This window comes from Taudactylus pleione, unplaced genomic scaffold, assembly GCF_031769625.1.
Source record: "Taudactylus pleione unplaced genomic scaffold, aTauple2 ptg000176l, whole genome shotgun sequence".
Lineage (NCBI taxonomy): Eukaryota > Metazoa > Chordata > Amphibia > Anura > Myobatrachidae > Taudactylus > Taudactylus pleione.
Genome location: NW_028284578.1, coordinates 7,872,870 through 7,895,329, shown reverse-complemented (window position 1 = coordinate 7,895,329; position 22,460 = coordinate 7,872,870). Strand labels below are relative to the sequence as shown.

Here is a 22,460-nt window from a genome sequence, read left to right as displayed (position 1 = left end):
AGCATCTGAACACAAGCCAAATCTTCCATTGGTCATATGCTGAGACACCATGGCTTGTTTTTTAGCTGCACTTATTTCAGTTAAACACAGGTGTACCTGCTGATTTAAAACCATTGCAACAGATCTTCTGGATGTCCTGATCAGTTAACCTGCCACTGACCACGCTGCAGGCTGATCACTATCGCTGCTTAAACTGCAACAATAAGGGAGAGAGCAGTGAGTAACCTGGAGGTGGTTCATTTATACTTTTTAGTCAATAGGAGATATTTATGTTGTCCGGACAACCTCTAAAAAACTCCAATTTAAACCTGGACTAAGGGCCTGATTCAGACCCTATCGCAAGCGGCCACTCGCTCGGAGCGAGCAATGTTTTTCAATCTGCCTATGCGTATGCTTCATATTGCGCGAACTGGAACGAGCGATGGGGAAACTCTCACTTGCCAAGCATAGACATCCCAACTGAATGAGTGACAGGTCAAGCCGTTTGTGGGTGGTAACAGGGGCAGGCCACTGGAAACAGGGGAGTGGAGGTGCGAACGCAGGCATGCCTGAGAAATTCAACGCCGTTTCAGAGGCATGCATAATTAACAGACAGCATCATAGGGCACATTACTTCCTTGAAATCTACACTGAAGTGCTCGCAGTGCTTGCGGCAAGGTATAGTCAACCTCAAGTGCTGTGATCGCTTCCGATGGTGCTCAATGTACCAGTGGTTTCTTGCACTTCCTGGAGATGATGTACGCAAGTGGGCATATTAAGACAGGCTGGTGGGCGTCTACAAACAAAAAGTGATCACTTGCCAATACATAGTGGGTGTGCTTATGATTTTCCCTGCGAGCGGCTGCCTTGACGTCACTTAGCCAAATTTCCATAAGTTGGGAGCGAATGATTGCATCTAGTGAGTGGGTCTGAATCAGGCCCTTAGTCTTTACTATGGTCCTTGGATTTCTTGTCTTCATTCATAATTAGGGTTGTGCGCCGACCCCCGTGCTTTGTTTTTTATTTTGGATCTGTATCTCTTCAAGGTTTTGGATCTGGATTTAGTTTTGCAAACCTCCTTCAAGTGTTTTGGTTTTGGATTTTTAAAATAAAATATAGATAAAAATTGAACCGTAAAAAGATCAGAACAGCGACCCGGATTTACTCGGATCTCCTCAGGAGATTACAACTGCGACCTGGATTTATCCAGATTCATGAAATTTGTGTGGATTCGGATTTCTGGAGAACCAAACCGCACCTCTCTAGTTGGTACCTTTTCTCTCTCCACTTTATCTCTCTCCAAGGTTAGACCAAAGTGCTATACAAGTATTTGATGTAAGCAGCTCTATGACAGCTCTGCTTACTCTCCCAAACATTGGTTATAATCACTAATGGTATAAGGGGTAGATGTACTAAGCCTTGGAGAGAGCTGAAGTGGAGATAGATAAAGTACCAAACAATCAGCTCCTAACTTTCATTTTTCAAACACAGCCTGTAAAATGACAGTTAAGGTGCATAGACACGATATCTATGAATGATATGATAGATAATGATATCGTTCAACGATAAATCGTTCATATCGTTAATTTTTATGCAGCAAATGACCAACGAATGGCCAACAATGTGCGTTCCTGCATGGACCATAACTATAGCAATGGTCATTTATACATGCAGGTCAACTTGGACAATTTCATCAAGATTTGCATGTTGAGATATGTGGTAGGATGACTTCACTGAAAGACATCTATCATAGTTATCTATCAGTGTGTACACCCAATATTGTTTGTCCTGCACTACAGAAAAGTTCAAGGGAAATCGTTCAACTATATCGTTCACTGAACAATTCGTACCGTGTGTATGCAGCATTAGAAGTTGATTTGTTGGTACTTTCTCTCTATCCAGTTTACCTCTCTCCATAGCATAGTATATCTCCTTCACTAATCATTTTTGCAGTTGTACCCATGTCGGCTGGTTGAATCGGCACAGTGTCACGAGCAGAAAATGAGGATTGATTGAATTGGCACAGTGGCTTGAGCAGAAGGTGGTGGTCGGTTGCAGAGCCGTAACTAGACTGTTTGGTGCCCTGTGCCAGAAAGAGCATTGGTACCAACCTAATTTTTAAATAGTGAGATAGACTGAAAAAGGGTCATGGTCTCATGGGGAAGGGCCAGGGAAGAGATAGGGGAGACTAGAAGATGCTGGGGATAAAATAAGAGGAAAGTACAAGTGAGAATGATAATAAGCAGAAAATTGACAGGCCCAAACAGCGCCCCCTGCCCTCCGGTGCCCAGTGCCATGGCACAGGTCGCACTATCCTAGTTACAGTCCTGGTTGGTTGAACTGGTACAGTGGCTTGAGCAGAGGGTGATGATTGGTTGAACTGACACAGTGGCTTGAGCAGAAGGTGCTGGTTGGCTGAACTGGCATAGTGGCTTAAGCAGAAGGTAGTGGTTGGTTGAACTGCAACAGTGTCTTGAGCACATGGACGGGAAGTTGTAGGGCTCTGCTTGTGTGTTAACACTAGATCAAGATCTCCTTTATGGGGTAGAGATTTTATTCTGTGTCCCCTATAGTGCAAAGAATGACGGTATCAGAGTAAGGACCCCCATAGTTATGGTAAGGTTGAGGATTACTTTGATAATGTTCCACCCAAAATGTAGAATTTTCCTGTAAGTAAATTATATGGCTTGATTTACAGTACAATATCAGACTACAGTATACACACACACACCATTAATACAGTTACAATTGTGTATTGTTGAAGACAATATCATATGCAGCACAAAAGTTGTACAACACAAATATATAAAGCCACGATAAAAACTGTTGTGGTTGATTATTTTGTGATCTCAGGGGGCAATAAAGTCACTTTCACCATAATTTCTTCATGCTTCCTTTGTTTAAATTTACTCTGAAGGTCTCACAGGAGGCTTCACGTCTAACTTTAATTGTTGGTTACGGCCCTGCAAGGTTTGGCTGCCTGGAGCTATCCTTTTCTTGCTCGAGTACAGTCCCAGCATTCACTGGCTGGAGTACAATGGAGACAGACTATACATTGGCCCTTAATTACCACCTGCACCTAATTTTCATAAACATGTCCCTTGTTTTCTATTGTATGCATAGATGGTACAATGTCTGCGATTTCCGTTATTCTCCAGACTTTGTAACTCTTTTTAAGAGATCACCATCCAAAATGGGTTATTTTCTACTGAACCTCAATATCTTCCATCTAGTAGGAGGGACCAGTCCAAGGTCTTAACTCTCATGGCTTGCGATGACTGCAACTGATGCTACTGTAGTTTGCATGCAAACAATACTTTCTAAAGTAAATTGGTCGGGGCCATATATGTAACATACTTTCAGGCATCTTCCCGGCAGCACAGTGCACAGAACATCAATTTCAAATGATTAGTAAAGAAAGAATGCTTAGCTGCAGGCATCCCTTATTTACTGTTCTTTTAGTTGCATCCCTTATTTACTGTTCTTTTAGTTGCATCCCTTATTTACTATTCTTTCAGTTGCATCATTACTCAAGTCCTTCAATTATTAAGCATCATGTCAGTCATATAAAAGTATGCCATTTTAAAGTACATATATTAAGCCATTTGTAATGCTATAATGTCACAGAGCTAAAAGTACAAAAAACACAAGTTGCTTAACATGATTTGCATGCATAGAGCAACATGTTTTCATTGAGTTTAGTTTAGCAATGAAATGATTATGCGGTTCTTAGACTAAGCCACTTCTCTTATGAATGAAATGACTATTCACTGGGCAAAAGATTGAGTATTAGCAGTTGTCTAAATAAATTCCTTCAACAGTTGATTGCCCACATGTCCAAAGTCCCCTTTTGCTCCCCACCATGACAAATCACAAAACGGTGGAGAGGTGGGAGCTGCACACTGAGGCTCGGTGGGGAAAGGATGGACTGCCTTCTTCGGCCGAGTCTTTGCGGTTTCGTTCAGCCAAGATCAAGATGCTTTTCTGAGGCACTAGAACTTGGACAGGAATTTTTGGACTCCAGTGTTTGAAAAGTGGTGGGAGAAAGTTTCTGAATGCAGAGCGAAAGCGTCTAGAGAGAAGGTTGTAGATCAAAGGATTGACAGCGGAGCTGAGATAAAAGAAGACACCTACAGTAGAAGATGAGAGAAGGACATGCAAGATTTAAAAGATCATTAACCGTATATTTTCTTAGTGGAAAATGCTCATATATAACCACAAATGCTAAGGATAGGTGTGTGTGTGTCTATGTGTATTGCTGTGTGTGTGTCTTCCTTTGTCTACGCACATTTTAAAATCACAGCCTTGTTAATAGTTACACATGTGCAAATGACTACTGCAGGGAAGCTTGCAGATTTGAATCATCACATATTACAATATCTTAATATTATCTTATTATGAATCAAAGAGTTTGAAATAAAAACAGATATATTCCCTTTCCTCTATAATATGTTGTAACTGTTGCAGTAAATATAGATGTCAGAATGTGATACAGGGGTCTATTCATTAACACTAAAATATTGATAGAGGTAATTAGATTTAGAACTCGCATGGAGTTTTACCTAATTACCGGAGAAATTAATCATTCCTCCTCTCCATCAGTATCTATTCCAAAAAGCTGTCATTATTGCGATGACAGCTTTTCAGGACATAGATACTTGTCTCTGCCTGTTCTATCTTTCCGCAGCTGTAATCAGTGCTGTTAATGTGCCGTTGCATTCACAAAAGCAGCGCATGTGCAGCACTGATTACAGCTGCGGTTACTCTGTGTCCGCTCCTCTCCCCCACCTACCTGGCCGCCTGGACCCCGACCACCCACCCGGCTTGGTGAAGATTTTTTTTTTACTTTATTGATTTTTTTTGTTTGTTGATGAATAGGCCCCACAGTCAGGGCTGCCATCAGAAATCGTGGGGCCCGGGACTGAAAGAATAGGCAGGGCCCTCACCAATAGGGTTTGGCAGAGGTGGGTGGAGCTACACCAGAGGGTGGGACACCAATTTGTGCGTAAACCAATTTAAAAAGCAGTAAAGCAGCGTATATATATATATATATATATATATATAAAGAGGGTCACGAGCGGCACTCACAGGTCTTAGTAGCAATAGTAGTAAATGAGGAGACACTACTCCATATAGTTTATTAATCAAATATATGGAGTAGGGTCTGTCTTATTTACTACTATTGCTACTAAGACCTGTGAGGAGGGGGCAGGACAGGGAAGGCTGGCAGGACTAGGGGGAAAGCACAGGGCAAGGAAGTAAGGCAGAAACGGGGGGTTGAGCAGGGCAGGGACAGCTGGCTGGACTGGGGGGGGGAGTAGTAGTAGGGGGGGGGGGCGAGTGGCTCTGGTAGTAGCGCTGCATCCGTGCATCGGAATTTCAAATATGGCACGGCTGTGAGCCAATCACAGCTTGCGGACCAGCAGCCAATCAGGAGCAGCTGCTCCTGATTGGCTGTCAGTCCGCAAGCTCTGGCTGGCTTGTGGCGGCACAATAAATTACAAGCAGCCGGCAGCGTTGTATTCCATTGAACATGGCTGCCAGTGCAGCACTGCTGCGTCTGGGCCCCCTCTCTTTCCGCTGTCTCCAGGCCCGGGACTTGAGGCCCGCCAGTCCCCCCTGATGGCGGCCCTGCCCATAGTCTTTATACATAATTGCATGTACAGTATGTACTGTACAGTGCTACATCCTGTATCTGGTTTGGGAAATGTGTATGTATTTTAATAACCAAGGCTTAATGTTTTGTGCTGTTATGTAGACTACAGTAGACAATATTCCCTCAAACACAGCACAACTCCAAATATACAATAACTAAGGGGTATATTACTAAGCAATGGATTTTCATATGAAACATTTTGCAGATTTTGCCTGCCAGATAAAAGGGCAATAATATTTCATGCAAAAACAGATCTAATTTGGCTATTACTATTATTACCATTTTAAATATACTTACTCTAATAAATATTGCCTGAAGCAAGGCAATGCTGCCATTAGTTGTTTTTGTGTGTGTATGAAGTTTAAGCACCTGGCAACACACATTTAAAGCATCTGAAGTTGGTCATATTAGAATCTATGGGCCTGACTCAGGGTTGTACACTAATGCTATCGCAGCTGTAATTGCATACATCCAGTAGCTGCTATGCAAATATATGCAAATGTTGCAGACACCTGAGCTTTTTACAACCACTCCCCGTTACCTCCCACAAGCACTCCCTGACTGTCAATCACACTTCGAGTAAAAAGTCGGTGCAAGCGACTACCTTGAAGTATGCTCTGTGCGACTTAAATGTATATGCAGACTGCCGATTACCCCTTAGGGGTATGTTCAATTAGAAGGGAAAAGCCGTTTTCGACAAAAAAGTTTAGCCGGTGACGTAATTTCGCCAGGCGAAAAAACTTAACCCCGTATTTAATTGTGTAGACTTTTCGCAGGTGCGGAAAGTCAATGCATTGGACTCAGTGGAAAAGATTCTCCTATGAAAGCAGGCGAAAAAAAGTGCAAAATTGGGGTTTTGGGGTGCAAACTTGCGGAAACCACACAGCACCCTTGGTACAGCTCCCCAAAGCTAAACTGTGTCAAAAAAAAAAAAAAAATACTTAAGAACACCCCAAAAAAGTACTTTAAATTTGGTTGCGAAAAAGTCCCAAGTTGGTGGATAAACATTAAAGCTAGCAAAATAGACTCCAGTGGGGTCCCCAAGTATGCACCAGGTGTTTTTAAGATTGCAGGTGGATTTTTTAAGTTTTTTAAAACGTCACTATAGCAACTTTAAAATATGCTAGCACCCATTTTCATGTACCCCAAATTTGCTGGAACTAGTTATTTTGAAGAAAAAATATTGCTTAATGCCATTCTTTGCGACTTATGCAAAGACGTTAATAGCAAGCAATTGAGAAAACTTAAGTACCCAGATTAGTTTTATTAGGGGTACTAGTACATCCCTATAGTGATCCCCTATGTTAGTGCAGCTTTTCGGGGGGTACAGACTGTTTTCCCCATTTTTATAGTACTTTTCGTTTGCTCCGACTTCGCCTTGTGTCGTTTTCGCCGATTTCTATTTTCTAATTGAATTCGGGGATATGCGGGGACACGCACAATCAGTGGCGGAACTAGAGAGTGGGCCCAGGTGCAAGAATATGCTTTGGGCCCCCCACCAGCCCTGCTCATTCCTGGCACCCCGCACCTCAACATTTTTTCACCACCTCTCACTGCCCCCCCAGTAATTAAATCCAGTGTCTGTCCTGCTGCCCAGCCTTGTTTTTTCACCACCCTCACTGCCCCCCCCAGTCAGTAAATCCAGTCTGTCCAGCCCCAGCGTGTCAGCCTCATTCTCTCCCCCAGCCACAGCATGTGTCCCAGCCCCAGCGTGTCAGCCTCATTCTCTCTCCATCCCCAGCGTGTCTCTGCCTCGTTCTTCCCCCCAGCGTGTGTCCCGGCATGTCAGACTCTTCCCCCCAGCCCCAGTGTGTCTCAGCCTCTTTCCCCACAGCGTGTCTCAGTCTCTTTCCCCCAGCATGTGTCTCAGCCTCTTTCCTCACAACATGTGTCTCAGCCTCTTTCCCCCCAGCATGTGTCTCAGCCTCTTTCCCCCCAGCATGTGTCTCAGCCTCTTTCCCCCCAGCGTGTGTCTCAGCCTCTTTCCCCCAGCATGTCTCAGCCTCTTTCCCCCAGGCATGTGTCTCAGCCTTTCCCCCCCCAGCGTGTCTCAGCCTCTCCCCCCCAGCATGTCTCAGCCTCTCCCCCCCAGCGTGTGTCTCAGCCTCTCCCCCCCAGCGTGTGTCTCAGCCTCTACCCCCCCCCCAGAGTGTGTCTCAGCCTTTTTCCTCCCCCAATGTGTGTCTAAGCCTCTTTCTCCCCAGCATGTGCTTCAGCCTCTCCCCCCCAGCATGTGCTTCAGCCTCTCCCCCCCAGCATGTCTCAGTCTATTCCCCCCCAGCGTGTCTCAGTCTATTCCCCCCAGCGTGTCTCAGTCTATTCCCCCCAGCATGTCTCAGCATCTTCCACCCCAGCATGTCTCACAGCCTCTTCCACCCCCAGCGTGTCTCACAGCCTCTTCCACCCCCAGCGTGTCTCACAGCCTCTTCCACCCCCAGCGTGTCTCACAGCCTCTTCCACCCCCAGCGTGTCTCACAGCCTCTTCCACCCCCAGCGTGTCTCAGCCTATTCCCCCCACCAGCGTATCTCAGCCTATTCCCCCCCAGCGTGTCTCAGCCTCTTCCACCCACAGCGTGTCTCACAGCCTCTTCCACCCCCAGTGTGTCTCACAGCATATTTCCCCCACCAGCGTGTCTCAGCCTATCCCCCCCCAGCGTGTCTCAGCCTATTCCCCCCCAGCGTGTCTCAGCCTCTTCCACCCCCAGCGTGTCTCACAGCCTCTTCCACCCCCAGCGTGTCTCACAGCCTCTTCCACCCCCAGCGTGTCTCACAGCTTCTTCCTCCCCCAAATACCACCGCCACTTACCTTATTTTTTTCTCCCTCTTCTGCTCCTCTTGATCCGCGGCTGCTCTCGATCCAGCAGCCCGGCCCCTTGTTATGACACGCCGCGCGTGATGTCATGACGTCACGTGCGCTGTGTCATAACAAAGGGCCGGGGCAAGGCGGGTGTATCTGTCATGGTGGAGCCGAAGCGGGCCCCCTCCGGCTCCAACCATTTACTTAATGGGGCCAGGTCCGCGGGCAGCGGCGCTGTGGATGCAGGCAGCCATGGGCCCCTGCACCACAGCGGGCCCCGGTGCAAGGCACCGGCTGCACCGCCCCTACGCACAATACTTTTCCGCATGGAAAACTAGCGATCATGACAAAAACCTTACAAGGTGAAAAGTTGTTGACTTTTCGCACCTAATTGAATATGCCCCTATACTACGTAAAAATCAGAATAGTGTACATTTCTGAATCAGGCCCAGTGTGAAAACTTGTAGACTTCTTAGGTGTATTTCACTGTGATGAGTTCCCATGGTATTTATTTGTTTTTCTGGGATGTCTATATGTAAGCATTTCATGTGGCCAGGGGTAGAACTAACCTGTAACTTCGGAAGACTTTCAATACAAAAAAATTTAATAAAATCATTTGAAATAGTAACAACTGAAAACTAAACATATAAAGCATATTTTTAGATTAATTGAAATTCATACATCCATATATTTTCCTGTAAACAAATAAAGGCGAAATAGTGAGAAAGGTACTGCAAGTAGACTGCGCTTTTCTTAACGAATTACAAAATGTAAAAATTATTGGGCTGCTGGCTATGAAACCACATAGAACAGGTGTGGAGTAATCATCAGTTACAAAAGCAAAAGCTTTGCGCATCTCAAAACACTTAACTATGGTACCTTGCCAAAACCCTTTTTTCATACATGGCACAGATATAGAACTAGGTGATAATTTGCAGCCACAGTTCAGATATTTTCCGCCTCCCTATTCTCCTCTTCAAGTAGCTGGCGGCCAAAAGATCAGCAGGTGTCAAACCATTTCTTATTATAAGGAATGCCTGGCTATTCATCTGTTCTGAGACATTTAATCAAGACACGCTCTATACTGAGACACTAGAGGGTTTCATGAATTCAAGCCATGCTGCATTGTAGCCAAAATCTGTAAGTGATGTATGTGTATGTGCTAAAATGGATTTAGGAGCTCATTCAGACCTGCTCGCAAAATGCAGCTGCTCACTGGCAAAAAGGGGCCGGATATTCAAATTCCACGCCTGCACTGCATGCCGTAAGGACGCCCTCTATATCTTTGCGAGCTACGGCACTGAGCACACGCTAGTGTATAAAGACTCCCCCTTTCCCCTCACAACACATATCTTATCCAGGAATTGTTGAATTAATCGGTAACATCGAGAGCCATCGGACCTGCTCGCAGCCCTTGAGGTAGCCCTACCCCGTCGCAAGCGCTGTGATCATTGCAGGCTGAAATACATGCAGGTGACGTGTACAATGACACTACTTTGCTAATTATGCACGCTCTTTAAACAGCGTTTTGTCGGCCTGACACGCCTGCGTCCGCGACACCACTCCCCCATTCATAAGCACCTTCCCCTGTAACTATCCACAAACGGCACTATCTGTCACGCAAAGTAGCGCTCTGGCTTTGTGCTACGAGCACATGATTCCCCATTGCAATGACTGGCTTACGCATGTGCACTGCGACATATACGCATGCTCACTGAGCAACAATCGCCCCACAGCGAGCCATCGTGCCTTAGCGATTGGGTATAAATCAGGTCCTTAATGCGGTTATGCTGAAATTGATTACAAAATTAGATGATCACTTAAAAAAGGGCAGGAGAAAATAACGGATTCTTGTTCAAGTCTGATATGAGGTATATTATTTACTAATGTTCGATGTTGAATTTTGTGTTATTTGACATCCGATTTGCATTCGGTTTTTAGTAGATTATGCCTCTGGAGATTTACTAAAGGTAAAATAGAATGTGAAATTGAACATAAAATTGAATCCCACTCAAAGTCGAACATCAGCAAAACATAGGTACTTTTACATACTGTAAACCAACATACAAATCCCTGATTTACTAATATTCGATTTGGACGGAACTCAAAATCAAACTTCAAATCCCCAAAATAATAGACCTGGCACATGCTGGTGATTTTAGCATGATCAGGTATGAATTACACAGATGCATGCACAGATCAGTGAGATCCGTGCATGCTTTAGTGTGTATAAAGGTTGTAAAGTGTTAATATAAAAAAAAAAAAATGACGTGGGTTCCCCCCCTAAAAGTATAACCATCACTAGACTTTTCTGAGCCTGTCCTGGTTGTGAAAATATGGGGGACAAAAGACGTAGGGGTGCCCCCTGTATTTTGAAATACAGGGGACAAAAAACATAGGGGTCCATTCCAAAACCAGTACCGGTAACCTTTAGAAACCTAGCAGCTCTCACCATTAAAGTCAATGGTAGGAACCGTTCATTGGCTGAGAGGCACAGGAAGCCGGTACTGGTTTTTGAAATATGGGAGGGGGGAAATTTAGGGGTCCCTCGTATTTTCCAAAACCAGCTCTGGACTCTTTCTAGCAGAGGTGTAATGCCACAGCTGGGGTACCCTTTCACCGGGTCCCCCGGCCAAAGCATTATACCTGATCGCTAGTCAGCCCACATCAGGAATCCCTAGGGTGCCGAGTTGATTGTGTATAAAAATAGATTAAATAACAATGTCTTTTACAGGAGAACTAGAGGTCCCAACAAGCCTCCCCCGCATGCTGGTACTTGGAGAACTACAAGTACCAACATGCGGGGCATTAAGGGCCTGCTGGTACCTCTAGTTAATCTGCAAAAGAATTATTAAAATAAACACAAGACACACACGTGAATTTAGAACTTTATCACACATACTCACCTACAAACCCTGTACATGTCCTCTTCTCCATGTAGACATCCACGTCTTCCTAAAACAAAAAAAACACAAAGTCCCAAGCCAAGGACATAAGTACCATCCTCTAAGGATGTTACTTCCTGAATGACAGCTCAGCTGCGGCATTCCACTTAGAAATGCATGGGCTGAGCATTCATTGGCTGAGAGCAGCGAGCCTCCGCCTCTCTCAGCCAATGAACAGTTCCCACCATTGACTTTAATGGTGAGAGCTGCTAGGTTTCTAAAGGTTACTGGTGCTGGTTTTGGAAAGGACCCCTACGTCTTTTGTCCCCTGTATTTCCAACACCAGTACCGGCTCACTGTGCTCAGTGCAGGTTGTGCAAAATACGGGGGAACCCCTATGTCTTTTGTCCCCAATATTTTCACAACCAGGGCAGGCTCAGGAAAGCCTGGTGCTGGTTATACTTTTAGGGGGGGACCCCATGTCATTTGTTTTTATATTAACATTTTACAACCTTTTTATACACAGAAGCGTGCACGGATCTCACTGATCTGTGCATGCATTTGTGTAATACACACTTGCTCATGCTAAAAATTCCAGCATGAAGCAGGTGTATTATTTTGGGGATTTGAAGTTCGACTTTGTGTTTGATTTGGTGTTCAATTTGGTGTTTGATTTGGATATACAGTAGGCTTGCAAAATCAAACAAGAAATCACTATTCAAAATCAGGCTTCCAAAATTGAATTTTAGTAAATGTATGATATTGACAGGAATTTCTACATTTGATTTGATTCGATTTCAGGGGAGCTAAATCGAACCTATAATTGAACTTTGATAAATATACACCATAGAGTTGTAATTGTAGAATGATGTTCTTGCTTCTGATTAAAGTGTTCTATAGATTCATTGCTAAGTCATATCATTAAATTATTTTTATTTTTATAGAAAGTGGTTATTACACTTCATGCACTAAATACATTACAGCATTACACTCCTGGGGATAAATTTACTAAAGTTCGATTAGAGATTCATTTTTATGAATCTTTGAAATCTCCTGAGATCGAATTGAACTTGAACAGCAAAATCCCTTAGCAAATCTCAAATTTACTAAGAATGGATTTTGCTTTTGATTTTCAACTGAAATTCAATCTTGTTTCAGTTTAAGAAGCGATTTGCTGTTCGATTTTGCATGTTCATGTCCAAATCAAACAGCAAATCCCACTCCAAAACAAACTTCAAAGCCCCAAATGAATAGAACTGCTTCATGCTTTCATTTTCAGCATGATCAGTTCGATTTCACACAGATACATGCATACATCAGTGAGATGCATACATGTATCTTACTGTAAAGAGCTTGTAAAGAGTTAATGTTTAAAAAAAATTATGTGGGGTCCCTTCCTAAAACAGAACCAACCCTGGACTTTTCATAGCCAGTCCTGGTTGTCTAAGTACAGGGAAAAAATTGCGTTCGGTTCCCCTGTACTTAGCACAACCAGCACCAGGCACTGATCCGGTCATGGTCCTGGAATTACAAGGGAAAAAATGTGTAGTGTTTCCCTGTAATTTCCACAACCTGCACTAGACCCTTTCTAGTGGGGGGGGGGGTAATGTCACAACCAGGGAAACCCTATCACTGGGTTCCCCAGCCGAAACATTACTCCTGACCGCTAGTCAGCCCAGGCCGGGGTGAGAGGGGGACCCCCCCAATAAAGGGGTCCCCCTCTCCAGGGCACCCCAGGCCTAGGCTGATAGCTCGAGGCTATCCCCGCCACCCATGGGCAGTAGGTGGTGGGTTGAAAGTGTAATTGTGTAGTGTAAAAAAAGAATAGTAAACATTGTCTTCACAAGTAGAACTGCAGGTCCCAGCAAGCCTCCCCCACATGCTGGTACTTGGAGAACCACAAGTACCAGCATGCGGGGCATTAAGAGCCTGCTGGTACCTGTAGTTCACCTGTAAAACAATGTTTAAATAAACACAATACACACACACAATGACAGTATAGTTTTATTACATACATACACACGCATACATACTCATCTACATTACCTGGACTGGTCCCCTTCTACCTGTAGGTATCCTAGGTCTTCATAAAAAAAGAGAAAACCCGACCTACGCAACAGGTAACAACCAGGATGGTTGTTACATCCCGAATGAAGAGCTCAGACGCGGTTTTTCCCTTTGTAGGGCTGTGTCTAAGCGTTCATTGCCTGAGAGAGGTCAGCCCCCGCCTCTCTCAGCCAATGAACGTCTCCCACCATTGAAGTCAATGGTGGGAAACACAGAATCACCTTTAGTCACCCTGCGGCTCTCATCATTGACTTCAATGGTGGGAGCCATTCATTGGATGAGAGAGGCTGGGGCAGACCTCTGTAGACACAGCTCTACAAAAAAACCATGTCTGAGCTCTACATTCGGGAGCTTACAACCATTGTGGTTGTTGTCTGTTGCATGGGTAGGGTTTTCTCATTTTTTTTTATTTTATGAAGACCTAGGATGCCTACAGGGAGAAGGGGACCAGTCCAGGTAACGTAGGTGAGTATGTATGAGTGTGTATGTAACAAAATTCTATGAGTGTGTATGTAACAAAACTATACTGTCATGGTGTTTGTATATGTTTATTTAAACATTTCTTTACAAGTGAACTACAGATATCAGCAGGCCCTTAATGCTCCGCATGCTGGTACTTATGGTTCTCCAAGTACCAGCATGCTGGGGAGGCTTGCTGGGACCTGCAGTTCTACTCATGAAGAGAATGTTTACTATTATTTTTATACACTACACTTACACTATCAACCCACCACCCACTGTCCATGGATGGCGGGATAGCCTTTATTGGGGGGTCCCCATTTCCCCAGGGATCCCTTGCCTGGGCTGACTAGTGGTCAGGAGTAATGTTTCGGCTGGGGAACCTGATAATAGGGTTTCCCTAGCTGTGACATTACCCCCCCCCCCCCGCTAGAAATGGTCTGGTGCTGGTTGTGGAGATTACAGGGGAACCCTACGCATTTCTTTCCCTGTATTTCCAGAACCAGGACTGGATCAGAGCCTGGTGTTGGTTGTGCTAAGTACAGGGGAACCCTACGCAATTTAGTCCCTGTACTTAGACAACCAGGACTGGCTATGAAAAGTCCAGGGCTGGTTCTAATTTAAGGGGGGACCCCACGTAATTTTTTTTTAAACATTAACTCTTGCAAGCTTTTTACAGTAAGATACATGTATGTATCTCACTGATGTATGCATCTGTGTGAAATTGAACTGATCATGCTGAAAATTAATGCATGAAGTTCTATTCATTTGGGGATTTGCAGTTCAAGTTTGAGTTCCTTTTTCATTCGATTTACAAATCGATTGTTAGTAAATGAAGGGATCCTATTGCCCTCTATGTGAAAACATCGAAGTTTTTCAGAAATTCAATTTAATTTCAAATTCCTTTTTCTGTTAGATTTTACATTTGATTTGGCCTTTAGTAAATCTCTTCATAAAAAATCGAACCAAAATTGAATGCAAAATTGAACAGAAAACAAAATCAAACCATAGTAAATATACCCCCTGGAGTCCTCACAGCTTGCTCCATTGCACTGTTTCTGGAGAAGAGGTGCAGTGCTCGAGGATAAAAAAGGATAAAAAAAGGATCAAATGCATAGTAGAAAAAAAATATCTGGGTTCTCATTTGTCGAGCCATGGACTCCAAATCAGGTGCAGGACAAGTGCTACATTGTAATGTGGAACTCTGGAATTCTGGAAGATGATCCCCACTTAGATTGTTAAATATGTGTGTGTTATTGTTGTAGGTTATAGCAGAGTGATAGTATACATCAGCAGATCCCTCAAGTCATGGAACAGCTTAGTACTTAATCAGTGGGGTGATTTATTAAGCAGTAATGCAATTTTACAATTGTACTCACAATTATGCACATGCAGACAACTGGATAGAGGTTAGCTTGTTCCGAACTTACAGGTCACCAACTGGTTACTGTATATGGGTAACCATACTTGTGTAAGCGGTTACAGCGGGCATCTAATGCAGGATATCGCAGGGTCTATCAAAGCTATGTAATACACATGCGCAGAAGACCTAACGGTGGCCATCTTGGTTATGAATTGATGCCTCCTTAAAGAAGCATCATGGAGACTGTGCAGTAGCCCACACTTTAGATTCCTTTACAATATCCAATAACACTACCATACATCATCACGTGATGTAATACTGAGTTTATTTAATATTAGTAAATAGAACTTACCAGAAATGACATGAATGAGGTTAAAGACATTAGCAAGAGGTTCAGTCCAATCAACCACAAAGCTAAAGAAAAGTCGGTCCACGTGAAAGGGAGCCCAGCAGAAGGCAAAGACCATCACCAAGACAACTATGAAGAGAAAGGGTGAGATTAGTGTGCAACTACGTAAGCATTCAATTCTTACATCTGTTCCTTGTGGGACTTAATCCAGCAAAATAGAAGAGAGCTTGCCCAGTGTTACTTATGGTTCTACTTTCTAAATGTCTTTCTAGCACTTTCCTCCAGTTTGTTAAAAATAAACTCAGAAGTCCGCCCATAGCACAAGGCCACAATAGGGACACCATGAATGTGAGGTCTCTGCTTCGGTGAAAACCAACCCCAGACTGGTAGGCGCAGGGCTAGTGCCTGTTTGGGAAATACTCCTTTTTACTCCAGCGGTGCCAGTATAGTGACTAGTATAGTATTCATTAACACACTTAACACAGTTGATATCACTGATCTCCTGGTTAAGTCCGTCTGCGTTAATTTCCTCACTCCCCATACAGTAGTATGGGGATGTAGAAATTAGGCTATTCATGAAATTCTGAAAATTATGTATTTTTGGAATTTGATGGTGTTACAACACGCTGCTCTCAGGTGGCATATAGTAGGTTACACTTACCTGCTTTCTGTGTGAGCAGGTCCTCCGCGGCTCCCTCCGTCGCTCCCTGGTCCCTCCGCCGGCTCTGGCTGCTGCTCAGTGTGTTCTCCCAGCAGAACACAGTAAAGTAAAAAAAAAAAAAGTCGGGGTCCGCGGCTGCAGCCTTTGACAGGCTGTGCAGATAAGAGGGGGAGGGGGGGTGGACGGACACAGAATTACCGTAGCTGTATTCAGTGCTGCGCATGTGCCGCTTTTGTGAACGTACCGGCGCATGCACAGCACGGATTACAGCTGCGGTAAGTTAGAGCAGATATGGAAAAGTATCTATTTTCTGAAAAGCTGTCATCGCAAAAATGACAGCTTTTCGTAAATAGATAGTTATGGAGAGGAGGAATGATGAATTCCCCCGGTAATTAGGTAGAACTCCATGTGAGTTCTAAGCCTAATTACCTCCATCGGGTTTTTAGTAATGATGAATAGGCCCCTAAGTCTTAAGTCTACATTCCAAGGGCTAAATTTACTAAAATGAGAGTTTTCAGAAATGGAAATGTTGCCCATAGCAACCAATCAGATTCTACTTAATATTCAACTAGCAGCTTCTAGAAGATAATAGCTACTGTAGAATCTGATTGGTTGCTATGGGCAACATCTCCACTTCTAAAAACTCTCACTTTAGTAAATTTACCCCCAATAGTATATCTACACAACACTTAATTATGGTAAGTTCTTGGAGACGACAATACTAAAAGTCCAATACAAAGATAAAACAAAAAGTTCATACAAACACATTTTCAAGCTACTGTTGCAAATGTAGGAAAAACAGCATTTTTCTATCATCTCTCTATTAGAGACACAATAATTCTAACATGCAGTTTTAAAGTTCATACTTACAAAGCATCTTTGTGACTGATTTCCGAGATGGCCTCTGTATATTTACAGACATTTTGTCAGCTTCCAGTGACTGATCGCCTCTAAGCTGAATGAAAGAGAATGTTGGATATTACCTTGAAAATAGCTGACAAAAACATTTCTGCAATAAATATTACAACACAATAATCGTGTGATGGACAAAGAGAATTTGGCCTTTGGCTAAATACGTAAACATTGTGTTTCTGGCTGTATTACACAGTGGATGTTCTGTAGGTGGTAAGTATTAAAGTGCAAATAACATTGCATGTATAGTTTTAAGTAGAGATGTGCACGGGCCACCATATTTTGGTTTTGGAAAAACCACACTCAAGTGTTTTAGTATGGTTTTGGACTCCTAAAAATTGATGAAATTCTATCGAAAATCAATACAAAATCGATAAAATAGCTATTGTGGACCTATTTACATGCAAATGTTTCTTAAATCCGAGTTCCGAACTGAGGGCCTGATACAGAGATGGACGGATTTGCAGAGCCACACACAAGCAGTTGTGCAAATCTGTCCATCTCACATGCAAATGCAGAAGGAAGTGTCAGAAACATCCTTGCTGCATTTGCAATCCCAGCACTGTGACTGATGTCGCAGGCTGGGATCACCATCGCAAACGAAGGTCACAATGGTTGCTTCTTTGGTAGCTTTTGCAGGGTCTCGCAAGAAGCCAGGAGTCTGTGTCTATGACGCAGACCCTGGCCTCGTCCTTCCTGGATAACGGAGGCTACACGCCTCTGTTTACGGGAACGGCAACCAGACATGCCCCCCAAATGCCATAGCATGTCAATCCTGCTGCGGTTTGGGGGGTCTGCGAGGGAGATGGCAGGACATGTTCTGAATATGCCATGTGACAAATGTTACATGACTTAAAAAATTCTTATTGTTGAAAGTGAATGGAAAAGAAGAAAGAAATATCTTTCAAATAACCTGGTGGAGATTGTAATTTAAAAGAGGATATCAGGCTAACTAAAGTAACTGTAGAGAGACTACAGAACATTTGGCAGCCAAATGTTCTGTAGTCCAGGGCCATCTCTTCCATTGGGCTTGTTGGGCAGTTGCCCAAGGACCCGAAGCTTGTAGGGGCCGCCAACTGGCCCCCTGCAGCCGCTTCCAGTTGGTAAGTTTGTTATATTTTTATAAGCCGGCCGCCGGTGCATTGTATTCTGATCTAACCTCCCCCACCCCATTCCCCCCCCACCGGTGACAAGTACTCGCCTCAGTCCTAGTTTCACTTCATCCGCTGGCTTCAGACCAGTCAGACAGAGTCTCTCTGCATGAGTGAGAGGTCTGATGGGCATGCAGGAGGGTTTCATTTTATTGACCATTTACATTTTTTTTCCCGTGAATGGGTGGGTAGGGGCAGGGCCGGATGAACAATGGGGTGGGTGGAGCTACAGCTCCAGGCCTTCCATTGTAAACAGGCCCACAGGATACACTGACTGCAATACAGACAGGAAAAAAGTATTTTTTCCTGTCTCCACCGACAGCCCAGCTCACTCACCTCCCGACCACACGAAGCTGAGCCCATCGTAACCCCCACCCCTCCATTCTCGGCTGATCAACCAAAGCCCCGCCCACCGCGGGGCGCCGAAGCTCCGCCTCCTTGGTCGTCCTGCTGCAAAGCTGTGTCCTGCCCAGCTCACTCACCTCCCGGCAGCACGAAGTTGAGCCCATCGGCTGGTTGACCTAAGCCCCGCCCACCACTGGCCACCAAAGCTCCGCCTCTACGTGCCTTAAGCTCCGCCTCCTGGGCCATCCTACTTCAAAGCTGTGTCCTGTGACTGTGCACCAGACCAATCGCTGCCTACTTCAGGATGGAAGGCCCTGCAGTCTAGCATGTCACTTCAGTTTAACAGGTCAGTGTAAAGTTTGGCCTCTGTGTATTATTTTTGTATGTTTTCTGTGTATGTATGTACTGTATGTATATATTTATTTACATAGATACTTATATAGATGTGTGTGTGTGTTAAATTAGGTGGATACAGGAGCATGTGTGTATATATATATATATATATATATCTCACACACACAGTAGTAAGTAGGGAGGGTACAGGAGCTTAAGGCACACTTATGGGGGTGGACTAAATCGGGTGTGGTATGATATGTCGACATTCATCATGTAGACTGTGATGGAATACCGACATATCATCCCTGTTGGCCCACTAACCTGCTCCTGATGGCTGTGGCAGCTCCAGCGCAGCTTCCGGGTCCCAGCAGTCATGACCTCTGCTGCTCCTGCTTATCCCTAAACCTAATCTCTACCCCTCCCAGTAGTGCCTAACCCACTCCTCCCCCTGCAGCCTAACCCTAACCTTCCACTAGTGCCTAACCAGGGCCGGCTCTTGGGGTGTTCAACCAGTGCAGTCGAACAGGGTAGCCACCCCATAGAGGGCGCACCCCTCCCCAACATCCCGATTTCAGAACTGTTCCGCTGTTCCACCCGTGGGCCGAATTGGCCCGCGGGTAGTCTGGTCGGGAGGTTGGGTGCCCCCACCGCCGCACCTGTGCGGCTGTGCCGGACCCCGGAGTCTGAATGAATGCTGTGCGCATGCACGCGGCATCCTTTCACTGTTGGGAGAGGGCTGGGGGAAGCCCAGCTAGTGACAAAGTGCTGGGTTCCCCCTACCTGATGTCACACGGGAGGAGTGCCATGCGGGCACGCCCCAAATAACGTCATTTAGGGGGCATGGCCTATGGTAATTAGGGGGCGACTATCACCTGGGCGGCACAGGAGGCTGCTACCCCTGGAGCTAGCCCTGTGCCTAACCTCCCTGCACAACCTAACCCTTGCACAACCTAACCCTAATCCCTACGTCTAACCCTCCCTGTAGTGCATAATCTTAGCCACCCTCCGCAATCTAACTGTATCCTCCCCTAGTGCCTAACCCTCCATGCAGTGTCTAAACCTGTGCTCCTCTCCTGCATCCTAGCTTCCACTAGGGCAGGGATGGGGAACCTCAGGCCCAGGGGGCTGTATAAGGCCCGCGGAGTCATTTGGTCTGGCCCTCAGAGCTTTTCTCTGCTAGCCTCATCTGGCTAGCAGGGTGCCTAGAATGGCACCCTGTAGCCAGAATCTATGCAGCAGTGCCGCTTGGAGTGTCCTTAGGATGCTATAGATGGTCACACTGCTGCCCTTACAGCTCCCCGGAGCATCCTCAGGATGCTTTGGGCATTGCTGTAATCACCGGCGACGTCACATCGAGGGAGTGTAGTCTGCACCAGGCCCGTGAATAATGTTTTATATATCAAAAAGTTCCCCACACCTGCCCTAGGGCCTAACCTCCCCCTCTCCCCTCATACACACACAGTAATTTTTTCATCAATTTCATGTCGACATGATTAATGTTGACATTATGACTGTCAGCTTGTATAATACACACTAAAATCCATTTAAGTAATCAACGTCTCAGAACTTGTATTCATTCTTTCGTCAGGATTACCAAAAGGACAAATACAAGTTCTGAAACGTTGATTACATAAACGGATCAGGGTGTTTTATACAAGCCGTCCAGAGTGTCACACACACACACACACAATCCGCTGACTCCAGACCGCCCTGTGCCGGCACTGCCCCCTAAGCGCATGACGTCATGCTGTCGTGTAGAGGGGCCTGGAAGTGCAACACTGAGGATGCTGCAAAGACTGCAGGGTGTCTGACTGGGCAGCACTGCAGCAGTGATACTGGTTGCAGGGTGCAAACACCCTGCTAGCCAGTAACACGGGCCATGGGGTAGCGACGGTGCTGCAAACAGAGCCCTGCGTTTTGTGCAGCATCACCGGTCGCATACCTGTAGTTGTGGCACTGTATACAGTCAAAACACACCCACAACACAGGCCATACCCCCAGTGGCAGAACTCGTGACTGGTGGGCCCATGTGCAGAAATATGTTTTGGGCCCCCTCCTCTGTCCCACCCCAAGTTCATAGTGCCGTGGGTGACAGGGAAAGGTAGAGGGTGACAGGCAGTGGGTGGCAGGGAAAGGTAGAGGGTGACAGGGAGATGGTGACAGGGAGCGGGTGACAGGCACTGGGTGACAGGGAAAGGGTGACAAGGAGAGGGTGACAGGCAGTGTGTGACAAGGAGAGGGTGACATGCAGTGGGTGACAGGGAGAGGGTGACAGGCATTGGGTGACATGCAGTGGGTGACAGGCATTGGGTGGCAGGGAGAGGGTGACAGGCATTGGGTGACAGGGAGAGGGTGACAGGGAGAGGATGACAAATATATTACTTATATTACTATTTACTTACGTGATCCCAGAACTGCAGCTCGTGGATCCTCCTCTCCTCCTTGGGTTGTAACATCGGGGACAGTCACGAGATTGTGACATCAGATCCCAGGTGCCAGTGGCAAGGACTACTTAAGAGAGGAAGAGCCAGGCCAGTCGTGGAAAAGCAGGGCGGGACTGGGAGGAGCAGGTAGGAGAGAGGAGATAAGGGGAAGAGAGGGGGGCCCAGCCAACTCCGGCTGGATCACATCCCCGACCACAGGCAGTGCATCATTCCATGATGTTATCACTGGGACTGGTTGGCAGCACGCGGTGGCGTATAATGAGTCAATATGACTCATTATAATGCAGCCAGCTGCGGGCCCCTTTATTGCGGTGGGCCCCAGTGCAGTGCTACAACGCCGGCAATTCCACCTCTGCACATCCCTATGTAAATCACACCTACACCACACTGGTCATGACCCCACATCACCAGTCACACTGCTGCAGCACTGGTCACACCCCCTGCAGCGGCACACAATAGGCCCTTCATAAATTTCAGCTCCAGGCCCATGTGGACATTAATCTGGCACTGGGTAGGGGCCCCAGTGCATTGCTTCGCCCAGGGCCCACACTGCTGTTAAGACAACCCTGACTGAGCCTTGTGGCATCCATAAGAAAGGAACAGTGTACAGAATGATGGTTATAAATATACAGAGCACAAAAGTCAGAAATACTCAATGTTTGTAACACTGGGATATAGTGACAGAGTCAAAACAAGAGATGAGCGGGTTTGGATCTCAAAGATCCGAACCCACCCGAATTTCAGGGATCCGGGGAGATCCGAGCAAGCTCGGATCTCCCTGCCTGCCCCGGATCACTGACCCAAGGCAAAACCTCGCGACCCCTCTGTCGAGGTTTTGTTTTGATCGGGCTTAATGCTGATTGGCTGAGAGAGCCGTCTGTCATGGCTCTCAGCCAATCAGCGTTAAGCCCATTGAAAACAGCACAAAAGAGGAAAAGAAGATGGCGCCTGCCATCCCCAGCCGCCTGACACCACCGGCACCCCCTGCTGCCGACACCGCTGACACCCGCCCTGGCATCATCCCCCACTGCCGACAACATAGCTGTCGACACTCCT

General features: G+C 45.7%; 1 protein-coding gene across 1 annotated transcript in view; it reads right to left on the bottom strand.

The window, feature by feature from the left end:
* Nucleotides 1-2,733: 2,733 nt before the first annotated feature.
* Nucleotides 2,734-22,460, bottom strand: part of NMUR2 (neuromedin U receptor 2) — a 40,624-nt gene continuing 20,897 nt past the window's right edge. The window contains exons 2-4 of the mRNA XM_088475701.1: nucleotides 17,087-17,171; nucleotides 15,559-15,684; nucleotides 2,734-4,109 (exon numbers count right to left, since the gene is read on the bottom strand). Coding sequence (XP_088331827.1) covers nucleotides 3,850-4,109; nucleotides 15,559-15,684; nucleotides 17,087-17,171 — 471 coding nt within the window. The 3' untranslated portion in view covers nucleotides 2,734-3,849. The remainder of the gene's footprint in view (nucleotides 4,110-15,558; nucleotides 15,685-17,086; nucleotides 17,172-22,460) is intronic.